General features: G+C 35.0%; 2 protein-coding genes across 5 annotated transcripts in view; both read right to left on the bottom strand.

The window, feature by feature from the left end:
- The window catches only part of NME7 (NME/NM23 family member 7), a 273,460-nt gene that overhangs the window by 163,782 nt on the left and 94,956 nt on the right, over positions 1-14,722 (bottom strand). The gene's annotated exons all lie outside the window — the stretch shown is intronic.
- LOC118014507 (zinc finger protein 436-like) lies at positions 10,957-14,050 on the bottom strand. The gene has a single exon (XM_035010882.1). It carries the CDS (start codon positions 13,729-13,731, stop codon positions 12,319-12,321), a length of 1,413 nt encoding a protein of 470 aa, XP_034866773.1. The 5' UTR covers positions 13,732-14,050; the 3' UTR covers positions 10,957-12,318.

Here is a 14,722-nt window from a genome sequence, read left to right as displayed (position 1 = left end):
AAGAAAAATACACTCAAAATATATGAAAAGATAGGAAATGTCAACAGGGATTAAGAACTGCAAAAAGAATCAAATGAAAAATACAATATCTGAGCTACAAAATTCAGAATAGAGACTTAAGAGTAGAAGAAATTTCAATGTAGAATGAGTCAAACAATCTGAAAAGAGATCAACAAAATTTATCCCATTTGAAGAAAGGATAGACAATTTTTTAAAAACAATGAACAGGGTAGCAGGATGAAACAATACCAAAAAGTCTAATATATATGTAATTGGAGCCTAAAATAAGACAGAAAATATTTAGAAATCTAATGGCTGAATTTTTCCAAATTTGCTGACCTATTGAATCTAAATTTATGCTTTTTACCAATCACAAGCAGAATTTTTTTAAGTAAAGAAAACCACCACGCACATCACCATCCAGCTGCTAATAATCAAAAATAAAGAAACTCTTGAGAGCAGCCAGAGAAAATGACTCATTGTATATAGGGAATAACAATTTCAATGACTGCTGACTTCTCATAAGAAAAAGGGAGGCTAGTAGACAGCTGAACATTTTTAATGTGCTAAAAGAAAAACAAACTGTCAACTTGAAATTCTATGCCCAGCACTTCAAGAATCACAGTAAAATAAAGACACTTTGAGATAAAAGAACATAAAGGAATTTGTTTTCACCAAACTCCTACTTCAAGAAATGTTAATAGAAGTTACTTAAATTGAAGGAAAATGAAACAAGATTAAAAATAGGATCTTCAGGAGAAATAAGTATAATTAAAGGTAAATATGTGGGTAAATACAAAAAGTATGTTTTCCTCTTAATTTCTTGAAAATACATATGCCTGATTAAAGCAAAAATTTTAACATTGTATTATGGTTTTAAAATGTATGTGAATGTAATACATATTAGAACTATAACACAAACCAGGTAGAGGGAGAAAATGGACCTTTATAACTGAAAAATTTCCACATTTTATGTGAAGTAATAAAATTCAATACATTTTAAATAGACTGAAAATTCAGGAGGTATACTCAAATAAGCTGCATCAACATTACCAGGAACCAGTTAGAAGTGCAAATTCTCAGGACCAATGCTGGATCCAATGAATCAGAATCTCAGTGAGTATAGACCAGAAATCATTGTTTTAATAGACCCTCCATGTAATTCTGTTATACACTGAAATTTGAGATCCAAAGTCCTTGTGTAACCACTAAAAAAAAGACGAAGAAAGAAAGAAAAGATTTATACCTAAAAGGCCAATGAATAAATTAAAATGGGATTCTTAGAAATATCAATTAATCCAAAAAAAGAAAAGATAAAGATCAAAAATGGGGGAGGGGAGAATAGAAAACAAATAATAAAATAGTAATCCTAAAACCAATCATAATTACATTAAATGTTAGTGAACTAAAAATTCCCATTTAAGGCAGAGATTTTAGATAAATTAACAAAATAAGATCCAATTATATGCTATCAACGGAAAACCAATTTTAAATATAAAGACATAGGTAGGTTGAAAATAAATGATGGAAAAAGATACCATGCAAACAATAGGTATAAGAAAGCTGAAGTGGTTATATTAATTCCAGATAAAGGAGAATTTATAATGTCCTAAGAAGATAAATGCCCTAAGAGACATTTGGAAGACAGTACTTTAGACAGAGAGCTGGAGGAAGATGGATGTTCATGACAAACAGAGCACTGAGCAAAGGTACAGAGATATAAAGCAGGGATGGTTCTTCTGGTGGAGGGGAAATCAGACAGGAGAGAAGGCAGGGGAGGTGGCAGAAGACATATGACAAAAGTACTTATAGACCGTATTTAGAGGTTTGTTTGGGTTTTATCCAATAGGCCAGTTCTCACAACTTTTGGTCTCATGGACACGTTAGCTTTTAGAAATTATTAAAGACTCTTTTAAAAAGTTTGTATTTATATAGATTATATCTATCAAAATTTATTATGTATAAATGAACAAATTTAAGAAAATAATTAAGAAAATTCTTAAATATTTATTAATTTCAATACAACAAAAATTCTTTACATGGTGACATAAATAATATTTTGTGAGAAAAATGACTAGATTTTCCAAAAAAAATTAATGAGTGGCATTGTTTTCCATTTTCAAAAATCTCCTAATGTCTAACTTAATAGAAAGCAGCTGCGTTCTTACATCTGTTTCAGCTTTCAATCTGCTGCTATGTGTTGTTTTGGTTAAAGTATATTTAGTTAGAAAATAGTGAAGTATTTTAATAGCCTTTAATATAAATGTATACATTCTTCTTTATCTGACAAATGGTATTTCTTAAAAGCTCACTGTATCATATAATTTCAAACTTCTACCAATGAACTTTTTTTTTTTTACTCTGTTACATTAAAATCCACTGGTCTATGGTATAATTTGGAAGAATCTTTTACCCATGCGTGATTTTATAATACCACATACTGATCATTTGGAAACTATTAGTTCACTGAGTTATGCAGATCTTCCAAATGCTGACTATTTTCATTACAGTAGTACATCAGGAAAAAAAATCACATTTGTTAACATCACCACCAATTTCATCAGCATAGTCTGTAAGTTATTAGGCAACTGTCAAGCTTAAGGTGGTAAATACAGTTTGCAAGATCCTAATTATGATTTTCATTTGCATTTTACCTTCTTCGGGATTTTTATCTTTGGCAACAACTTTTGTCGGTCATCATTTCTTTGAAATAATAGGCCTACTTATTTCAAGAAAAACTCATGCCAAATGCCCAACTTTGAATAAGCATACTTTGTCAGTCATTCTTTCAAGTAAACATGACATTCCATGGAAAAGCCATCTAGTTGAGCTCACAACTCAAACAACTATACAAGTACTTTTCCTAAAGATCGCATTATATTTCAGTATGGAGCAGAAGTGTTTTATATATACTTCCCATTTCTTCACACACAATAGTAAAAAGACATATACTTGAAGGTCAAGAATTAATAAAATTAATAATTTTCACTGCTTTATCAAGGACGTTCTTAAGTGAAAGTGGTTTTTCCTGCAAGCACATGATAGTTAAAAATACAGTGACTACTAGTCCATAGTACAGTTTGCTACCACTATCTTCATTTTGCTAAGGCACCAGCAGTTTGATCTACCACTGGTTTTGCACCATTAGTGCAAATGTCACCATATTTTAAAAGGCAAATAAACTGATTATTTTTATGAAAATAGATCTGATCTCACAGGTACCTCAAAGGGTCTTATTTTTTATAAAGAAAATGCTTTACATGATTACATAAGAATCCTGATCTAAATATGGAAGCAATATTAAGCCCCAGGCATTAACCAATACAAATAGACAATCTACATCTATTATAAATCTATAATCACATTAAACCATGCCCCGTGAAATGTATCACTTGAACATAATAATTCTATTCACAGATAAACCACTAAAAAAGATAGTTCAAGTAACATTGCCATTCTGCCAAGAACAGTCAGACATGAGTCAAGGATATTGCTTTTTTTATATTCAGTTGGTTATGTGTGGAGGCAGGATAGAGAGGCATTTAAGAAACCTGTTCTGTGTTTAACAGCTTGAAACAACAAACTGTCAATAACCATATGTCCTTTACTTTGTTCTAGATAGAAAATGTTCAGATGACTGAACAAATAACAATAACTATGTAAATGAAGTAGCAAAAAGAAAAAAAAAAGTAAAATTGCATGCCATGAAGCAAACAAGTTCAAAAGGGTCAAACAAAGCAGACTCCTTTTTTTATTTGGTTGGTGTTTGCATAACTAATTTGCTTTTTAATGGTTTGCTTATAACTCCATGAATGCGCTTAAATTTTTTGAACGTCAAATCACCTCTCCATCTCCACTCCCAGTGCCTTAGTTCACATCCCGATACCTTTCATTTGGATTGTTCAAAAGCCTCTTAACAAGTGGCCACGCTGTATCAAATCATCAATATTAGAGATCTATTGCTTTGTTTTTCTAAAAACTCTTGCTTCTCCTGGAATTAGAAGCCCCCATCCTATTTTAGAAAAACTGATCTCACTAGTCATTTGATTGGAAAGGGAGTTGCCTGCCATCTTCCTATACTACTCTATGACCGTGGTCTCCAGCATGTAGTCAAGAGGTGGCAGCAGACCTATTAGCCCTCTCCTAGGGCCAGAGTAATGCACATAGGGATGGGCCTGTCATTGGCAAAAGCCAATCAGAGTCCTTCCCTGAGACTTTTTTTTTTTTTTTAACTAGAACCAGGGAAAAAAACACTCTCCACTACATTCATAAGTACGTGAGCCCTGCACTGCTGGCAATGTCCCTCTCTCCCAAGGTGCTTGGCAAAGCTTATCTAAGAACATGAAGCTGACAGTCAAGAGAAGTAAATATAAAATCCAGAGAGGAGAGATGTTAACCAAGTCTCTGTTTAGAGTCCTCCCTAAGCCTAGAGCAGTCTCTTCCTTTCTTCCAGCAGAATAGTTAAATGAGAGAGAATTAGGGGATTTGAGCTAGAATTCTATCAGCTGCACTAACAGTGTCTTCATTAGACCACCTTACTTACATAAGAGAGGCTATACTGCAGCCTGAGAAAGAAAGTTGTAGTAGGAAGGATGGAAAAAGAAGAAACAGTTTAAAAAAAAAAAAAAGGTGTGGTATTCCAATGTGTGATAAAAGAGGATTTATAGACAACAATAAATCTCCTGGGGAAAATCCTAGGCATGGCCAAATGATCAATAAGCGGGATTAGAAGATGATTCCTCCCTCTGTCCACAAACTTCATAAAATGATCATGGTTGGAGAGCATAAGAGAAGAAACTGATAATATTCAGGTACACTGAAGTTCAAATAGTATTTTTAGAAATAATAGACTTAACCATTTAAATTAAAACTGGCTTAAAAAGAATTAATTAATTAATTAAAACTGGCTTGTACCAAATAGGGAAACAAAAACGCAAGGCAACTGAACAAAACAGGCACTTTAACACCAATTGGTATCAATAAGCAAAAAGGCAGAGCAAAACTTTTCACACTAAATTTTCACATTAAATCATATGACACGGTGGGTACCACTTGGAAGAAAACAAACTGGCACCAGGCTTATATGATCCAGGATGGATGCACAGGTGTCAGAAAAAGGTATCCCAAGTCACCAAAGCAGGTATAATGAGGTACAGATATAATGAGGTGCTAAAATAATGTCCAAGACTTATTTGGGTATGGAAGCAGCAACATTATGAAAGTCTTGGGAATTGGGACAAGCTTCTCCCAAGAATTATTATGAAAACCCAGATTGAATCTAAAGTGGAAACAAAAATAAAGATGGGATTTTTTCAGTTTTAAATAAATATATAAGTTGTATTTTTTGGGGAAATCTATTGTTTCTCCCTCTGACCTGGTATTTGATCAGGGTCAATAAATCAATGTTAGCAGATCTGCCTTGATTTGGTTCTGTTACCTATCATCATCACCCCTAAAAGGAAGAGCACTTAGGAAGGCAGCCCTTAAGAGCTGAATTAGGATTATATTGCTCAAAACAGTCCAGAGTTAAAAATGAGTTATTCTCTCTCTCCTTACAGTTGCCAAGGAAGGGTAAAACCTCCCACAGTATGGCATAGAAGAGGAAGATTATCAATACCTACACATGAGATATTTGGCCAGGGGCTAAGTATCAATTTGCTCTCTAGGCCACAGATGTTTACATCTTGGCAAATAATCCAGTTTGAAAAGCTCTCTCCTTGGCCTATCTCAATTTAACCTCTATATGGTCTCAGTTTCTTTCCTCATTTGTAAAAAGTATAGTTCCTCCCTCATAGGTATGTAATGAGGATTAAACGTGTCTTTATATGTAAAATTCTTAGACCAGCCAATGGCACACAATAGCACTATTAGGTAATGTTAGCAGTCGTAGATAAGAATAGTCACAAGTGAATTAGTATAAATTCAGCTGAATACATAGCTTTGCTTACAGAATTAGCATGAATCTAATTTTAGCAGTTCTGTTAAAATGCAAGCATTTTATACCTCCCATTTCACAAGGGAACACTGTGCTGCCAAGTCATCTCAAGGAGGCTGATGCTAGTGTCCAGGTCATCACACCTAATGAGATGGCTGCACTGATGGATGAGAAATAGGTAACCAGGGCCACAGCAACACCAGCTCCAGGCACCACAGAGCCTGACAGACCCACTGGTTCTCAAGAGAAGAAAAGCCATGGTTGTAGAAGCCAGCAGTACCTGGCAAACACAGTGATTCATGCTAGAAGTAAATCTGAGCAAGAAAAGAAGGAAGAAGGAGGTCCTCACTTGGGAGCTGACACGTGCTCTCTCTTCCACTATCTCTCTTCCACTGTTTCGTCTTTTTCCACCCTTCCTACTACAACCTTTCTTTCTCAGGCTGCAGTCTATCCTGTCTTATGTAAGTAAGGTGGCTAATGAGGACACTGTTAGCGCAGCTGATAGAAACCCAGCTCGAATCCCCTAATTCTGATATAGTGAACAAAATCAAAATGCCAAAGGGGGGTAGCAATATTAACAATGAACAAAATAGAAGTCAGGGGAAAAAATATCTTAGGATATTTTTAAAAAAGTAAAACTAGAATATCACAAATCTATATGCACAGAATATATGACACATTATTAATAAAGAAAAATAATATCAGAAGTAAAGAAGAGATAAATAGAAATATAACATTCTCAAACTTTTGCAGACTCAATAAAAAATATTATAAATAGAAGATTTTTTAAAGATTAAGCATAATTTAAACATCCCACCAACATAACTATAATAAATAAAAATTATATTGGCCATTTTATTTGACTAACATACAATAAAATGAGAAAATTTCCAGAAAAGTTAACAACAAAACTCAAAATCTTGGGAATTTAGAAGTACTCTCCTAAAGAATGATTAGAACAGTGTTGATTGACACAAGAATAAATATCAGAGTAACAAATCAGAAGAAACCATACCAAATCAAACAATAACATTTAGGAGTTAGAATATAATGAACTGGGTAATCTCATATACACACCACTATGGAAGCACTTGACACCCTCTTTCTGGAAGATAAATTGGGGTTTACCAAAAACTTTAAAAATTTATCATTTGATATAAGAATTGCATCTCTTGAAATTATTCTAAGGATAAGTAAGAGATCCACAAGGATTTACACAGAAAAAGACTAATCATAGAAGTATTAATAATAACATTTTAAAATTTTTAAATAATAAAGCAAGGAAAAGGTAAAGAGGAGTACATTCCTACAACTATTATTCAGATTTTAAAATGTTTTCAAATATTATTTAATTGCACAGAAAAAAGGTACAATATAAACTTATATAAATAGGATAATTCCTATTCATTTTATGAAAATAGTATTACCTTAATACCAAAAGCAGACAAAGTACAAAAACTATGGAGCTACATATCAATAATGAATATAGTTGTAAAAATCCTTAACAAAATATTAGCAAATCAAATTCAGCAATATATATAAAGAACTATACATCATGACCAAGTGAGGTTTATTTCAACAATGCAAGCCTGGTTCATTGTTCAAAAAAATTAATAAATGTAATCTGCTATATTAACAGGCTTAAGGAAGAAAAAAATCACATGATCATATCAACTGATCCAGAAAAAAAATTTTAAAAATTCAACACCTATTCATGATCAAAACTCTCAGAAAAATAGGAATAGAAGGGAACTTCCTGAACTTCATAAAGAGCATCTACAAAAAAACTAAAGCTAACCTTATGCCTAACGGTAAAAGGCAAGATTGCCCATTCTCATTGTTCTTATTCAATATAGTGTCAGAAGTTCAAGCCAGAATTGAACATAATAATAAAAAAATAATAAAGTTATCTGAATATCAAAAAAAAAAGTTCAAGCCAGCTAATAAAGAAAGAAAAGGCATACAGATCAGAAAGAAAGAGATGTAACTGCCCCTATTTGCATATGACAGATTGTCTATACAGATAATCCAAAAAACTACAAAAAATATTCTAGAACTAATATTGACTTCACCACAAGATAAACATACAAAACTCAACTGTATATCTACATATTAGCAACAAATATATGAACATCGAAATTGAAACTACAACATCATTTATAATTACTCAAAAAGAAAAAATTACTAGGCATAAATCTAACAAAACATGCACAGAACTTGTTATGAAAACTATAAGATGCTGAACTGAAAACCTAAATAAATGGAATTACATCGTATCCATGATTTAGAAGACTTAACACAGTAACGATGTCAATTCTCCTCAAACTGATACATAGATTTAGTGCAATTCCTATCAAACTCCCAGTAAGATATTTTGTAGATACAGACAAGATTATCCTAAAATTATATGCAAAAGTAAAGGAACTAGAACAGCCAAAACAATTACAAGAAAAAGTCAAAGAAGTCAATCTACTCAATTTCATAACTATTGTATAGCTATAGTAATCAAGACTGTGCAGGGCTGGCAGAGCAACAGACATACAGATCAATGGAACAGATTGAAAACCTAGAAATGGATCCACACAAATATGATTTCCACACAAATATGATTTTTGACAAAGACATAAAAGCACTTTAATGGAGAAGAGATAGCCTTTTCAACAAACCCAGTGACATGACTGTACAAGGAAAGTTAGAAAATAGAGTCTCCGACAGGACAGTCACTTGTCAAAATCAAGTCTACACTGGAAGGATAACACAAATTTGGGAGAGGACAGTTAGTCTTCTTTCTTGTATGTATTGTATGTGCTATTCATATTATTTCATGTAATCCTCACAACAGCCCTCTGAGGCAAGTACTATTATCTTCATTTTATAGATTTTTATCATCTATACTCAAGGGAAAAACATGCCCTCGAATGAGACAGAACTGAATTTAAACCCAGTTCTGCTAGCCCTAGTATCTGATTATGTCATACTACAATAAAATAGAAATATTTAATTCACTTGTATATATAATTCAATTAAATAGTTAATGTATATTGAAGGAGCTCAGAACATGCCCCCAAAATACATTGCTCTGGTATATTGACTATTCTGAGTTAAAGACATTCAAGTATATCAGCAAATACAAGAAAAACACTCTGACCTTCCTTTTCTTAAAAGCAGGAGATGAAATTCCCATATGAAAAATATCCTCCCCATACCAATAAGAAAGCAACAATCTTATCAATAAGGATGAGTTGAAGCTGAGAATTCTATACAAACAGACCTTGTGAAAATCATTCTTCTCTTCCTTCTGCCATCCCACATAGCTCAGTCACCTCCACAATTGGCATAACCGCCTTTGTTCAACCTAATATAAAAGCAAGTAGGTTTTCTCTATTTCTTTGGGTCATCATTCCTTATGAAGGCTCCTGTGTCATGTAAAACTTGTATTAAATAAATTTGTATGCCTGTCTCCTCTTGATCTTTTATGCTAATTTCTCAGGCTCCCCCCCAAAAGATTCTAAGAAGGTAAAGGTAAAAGTTTGTATCCCCTACAATATGCAAAAATATATATTATTTATATGTGCACAACTTATCATTTTTTATCTTCTGAATATATACTACAAAATCAATAACAGAAGAATTTAAAATATATATCTAGTAATTTTCAAATGTTTGCAAAATCATCACCCAGTTTATTGTTATTCAGAGTTTAGGGTTTCCTTCGTTCTAACCATTTTGATGCTTATCAAAATTTGAAAGAAAAAGAGAAACAGTGATCACTTTCTATTTATTAGTAGTGCTAGAAAACTTTTACAGAGAGAAAATCATTAAGAGAAAAGTTGTTAACAAAGTAGATGAACAATATTCTTCAAAAGTATGACAAAACTGGTTTTCATAATTAATAATCTAGTAGTTTCAATTTGCTACAATTCTCTGCATCAAAAAATATTTCCTATGGAAATAACTTATTCTGATATTAAGGTCTTTCTTGGAATCTGTATATTCTCCCTTGATATCATAATATTTGTATTCTATAGTAACATACACACCTGAAAGCAACCTTGAAGCCAAGAAACATGCCCCTCTACTGTGGGATAACTTGAAAAACACCTTTACCATGAATGTTAAGCTTACTCCATGCAATAAGAAGACATAAATAGATGAAAACAAAACATTACTCATAGAAACAAGAGCCCATGAAAAGGACACTCATGATCAAAACTACATACAAAAGGAAACTTTAAAGCAGCTGCCAGGCAAGACAATTCACCATAGTGTGGATGCTACACTCCACAGTACAGATACAAATACAGGTGGTGAGAAATGAAACTGAAAGATAGAAAAATGTCAATGAAGAAGTCCTGCCTTTTATTTGAGTAAGAACTTGTGAAAGAAAAGTTTTAATCCTGACATAACTAAGAGTGCATAAACTAACAAAACTGATCTATAAATAAATGATATGGAATATTAATAACCAGTTTATTTTTTTTTTTAGTCATCAAGAACATGTTAAGTCATTCAACAATTAAAATATGAATACCCACAGTCGGCTAGATTTTGTATAGAACACCAAACATGCTCCCTGCCCAAGTTTGTATTTCAATAGGAGTGGCAACATAATAAAGAGACCTCCTTGACTGAGTGGTGGTTCATTTTGTTACTTTCAAGGCTGTGTCGCTGCAAAGGATGCAGTCCCACACAGCTGTGGGTCCTAATGACTCATTTTAGTAGATTACCCGAGAAACCACTGGCTCCTTTAACACACCAAGTCCCAAAGAGCTGTGGCAGAAGTATTTTTCAAATGTTACAACACTCACAATAAAGCACAGTAGAAAGAACTTGGGGGCACGCTCAAAAATATATATTCCTTACTCTAGCCCCCTCACACTGCCACCCCCAAATGCCTGGGTAAGCATCAACATCTGGGGTATTTCTTAATTCCTATGGTGGGCTGGGATAAGGAGAACTGACACTAACAGGCTTAAATTGGGTCAACTCTCATTTTAACCACATGTATCTGTAGACTGAGAGGATGGAAATACATTCCTATCTAGGTTTATTAATTCCTTGTGACTAGCCCAAAGAGAAGACAATTCAGTCTGAGAACAGGACAATCACCCTCTCTGTCCAGTCATTATCTCCCATAATTGACTGATACACATAAACAAGTGCTTAGTTCTGTACAAAGATCTTACAGGAGAGTGCACACTAGAGCACTAGGGTTTAAATATTTTCCTTAGAAAAAAATGAAAACAAAAGGACATTTCTCACATTGGTGTTGTCTGTAGTTCTGTCACATGATCAACATCACCCAAGAACATGCTAATTCTGTGTGAATTCAGTTTCTGCTACTGAAAAATTACAGGAATACACGTTTTACTGTACATTACACATGCCCTTATGCAAGCCAAGATCAACACTGGGATGTGGCCCTTATCAAATTCTACATTTAGCAGTATACAGAGAATTGATCTTAAAGGGTAGAGGGGGAAGAACACAGAAAGGACCAGTGGTGTTTCTTGCAGAGCAATTCTGTGTTTCCTTCCCTGAAGTGGTCAATCCCACTTGCTTCTTACACTCCACCATCAGTATGGTCCTAGCTTTCCTTGAAGATATTTTCCCTACAATGATCCCCAAAGAAAATGAATACATTTTGATTAATGGCAGTAACAACAGTGGGCATCTCTTGCTAAAGTCACTACCACTGATAAGTCCTTGGTCCCCAAACCTGTGTCTCATTTTTCCCTTCAATCTGTATCTTCAGTTAGCTTTTGCAAAGATGCAAGCTTTAATAAAGTTAAATTAGAAACAATGAGGAAAAAAAGTTTTGATCATTGCCTTCATTGTGCAGAATCCTGCTCTCAGAAAGATGGAAAGATATAAATGCATGAGCAGCTCAAGGAAAAAGCCTTTTGAAGGGGAAGATGTGTGTGCCCAACTACTATGGAGAGTGAATAGGTGTGGCAATTCAGGCAGTCTCTGGTTGTCTTTTTCCGAAGCAGCTGTGACCACCCTATTACAGTCCAACATTTCCCCTAGCATAGTTCTTTGGGCCAAGGATGAGAGAAATAAGTTTTAAAGATTTACTCCATTTCCAAGCCTGAGTATTTACCAGCATTTATCCCCTGGTCTTCTGATTCCCAGTTATTTGTGGGGCTGATTTTGATGAAGTACTTCATTAATATCAAATGAATAAAAATCACTACTTTCGAGGAGGGGATAACATTCCCAGAGTTGTGGGTCAGAACTGCAAATGGCTTATCTTCTTTGATGTTTTAAACCATGGCCCACAAAGAAATTCAGTATGGTAAAAGAAGCTCAGTCTTCAGAGAGCTCTTTGATATCAAATAAAATTGTACCTTCAAATGAATCATTTCTTGTAATTACAGGACTTAGTCAGTGTGAACTCTCTTATGTTTAATAAGAGCTGAGCTCCGGCTGAAACTCTTCTCACATTCGGTACATTCATAAGGCTTCTCTCCCGTATGAACTCTTTGATGTGTGATGAGGTTGGAGCTCTGAGTGAAACCTTTTCCACACTGTACACACTCATAGGGCTTCTCTCCTGTGTGGGTTCTCTGGTGTTTAATTAGATCTGACCTTTCACCAAAGCTTCGCCAACACTCGTTGCACTCATAGGGCTTCTCTCCAGTGTGAATTTTCTGGTGTGTGATGAGATGAGAGCTCCGGCTGAAGCTTTTCCCACAAGCATTACATTCGTATGGCTTTTCCCCAGTGTGGGTTCTCTGGTGCTGAACCAAATGCGAGATGCGGCTGAAATTCTCCCCACATTCATTACAGTGGTACGGCTTTTCTCCTGTGTGGGCTCTGCGATGGCGCACTAGGTCAGAATTCTGACTGAAATTCTTCCCACACTCATCACACTTGTAGGGCCTCTCCCCCGTATGGACTCGATAGTGTTTGATGAGATCAGATCTCTCACTGAAGCCTCGTCCACATTCATTACACTCATAAGGCTTCTCACCTGTGTGGGTCCTCTGGTGCTGAGCTAGGTGAGAGCTCCGGCTGAAGCTTTTCCCACACTCCTCACACTCATAGGGCTTTTCTCCACTGTGTGTCCTTTGGTGCTGGATTAGGTGAGACAGCAGGCAGAAACTTTTCCCACACTTGTTACATTTGTGGGGCTTTTCTCCAGTGTGGATTGTCTGGTGCTGAATGAGGTGAGAGCTTCTTCCAAAACTTTTCCCGCACTCATTACAGTCATAGGGCCTTTCCCCAGTGTGTGTTCTTTGATGCTGAATAAGGTGTGAGCTTCGACTGAAGCCCTTTCCACATTCATAACACTTATAGGGTCTGTCTCCAGTGTGGGTTTTCTGATGTCGATTAAGGTCTGAGATCTGACTGAAGGCCTTTCCACAATGAGAGCATATATGGTATCGGATGCCTGTGTGGACTTCCTTGTGAACAAGCAGATCAGTGACTTGTTGAAGAGGATAGCTTACCCATTCTTCTGCTGTTAAATCTCCCCACTGTCTTTCTGGTCTATCCCCGCTTTCAAAGTCCTCTTCATTTTCAGGATTTTCCTCAGTATTCTCAACAGGTCTTTCAGAGGCAGTCCCAAATTCTACATCTTCACTAATCTCTTGCTTTGGATTCACCTTGTTCTCACTCCTAATCTCAAAATCTAATGAGACAGCGTTTCCGTAATTCTCCTGCATAACATCCCTGTAAAGGTCCCTTTGTGTAGGGTCCAGAGGTCTCCATTCTTCCCGAGTGAGGTACATGGCCATATCTTCAAATGTCACAGGTGCCTGGGACCCAGCCATGAGCAGGGTGGCTGCCATCACGGACTCAAGGATTCACCTCCCAGAAGATAGAGCAGGAAAAGCAGCTAGCAGACAGCGCTAAAGGAGGCTTAATAACCAGTTTAAACCAAATTGGAGGAATTTGATTTCTTTTACAATTTAAATCCAGTGAAATAAAATTAAAAAGTATTTTAACTAAAAAATAGGGCTAGTTTGCCTTTAAAATGTGATTAGTGTAAAAGCCAAATCAGAGCTAGAGATTATAAGAGTTTAGATTAATTTTCAATGCTGAAATACAAAAGAAATCACAAGCACTACTAAATTCAACAGAAGGAACTTAAAACTAATCCTAGCAGACATGCATAACAAATATCCTGGGGCATAAAAACCAGGTGGAAAAGCTTTCTGTTTCCTAGACTGCAATATGTTTCTGGGCAAGACCACTTCACTGATAATCTCCCAGTAATTTTTAATAGAAGAGAAGATATACCTGCAAATTAGTTTGACTGCAAATGTGTTCTAATTTTCTGCCTTTTAGTAAGGAAAAATATTGTAGAATCTCTTTAAATCAACTACAGATGAGAGTGGGTTTAGCAGAACTGTTAAAGTGAGAACTAGTGAGGCTTTTAGGTCTTAAGGATCTCAAATTATTCCATTAGCTGATCATAAAATCTATTCTAAGAGCAAGTAGGCTTAATAAAAAAAATAGACCTAATTCATCCAATAGCATTTCTGATTCTCCACTTATACCACACACCCAGATCTAAAATATATATTTATCCTTACCAATGTCCCAAGAACCATAATCTGTAAATTCCTTATAAGGCAATAAAAAGAATAACCAATGTAGCTTTACAGATGTACCCGCAATATGGTAAGTCAGTGTATTTAAAATTCATAATGTAATTAAGTGAGTAGAAAATAGTAAAAGCAGGCTCTATACCAACTTAGGAACAACAGAGAAGATGCACAGGATCTAAGATCTCCAGGAAAAGACAGTCAACCCCTCCTTGCTGTGAAGACAAGGATA

Source organism: Mirounga leonina, unplaced genomic scaffold (genome assembly GCF_011800145.1).
Source record: "Mirounga leonina isolate KUSES-001 unplaced genomic scaffold, KU_Mleo_1.0 Mir_154, whole genome shotgun sequence".
NCBI lineage: Eukaryota > Metazoa > Chordata > Mammalia > Carnivora > Phocidae > Mirounga > Mirounga leonina.
Note: the sequence above shows the minus strand (reverse complement) of the source record. Positions and strands in the feature narration are given on the sequence as shown.

Coding starts and splice junctions, on each gene's coding strand:
- LOC118014507 (XM_035010882.1), bottom strand. CDS start 13,731: ATGGCAGCCACCCTGCTCATGGCTGGGTCCCAGGCACCTGTGACATTT.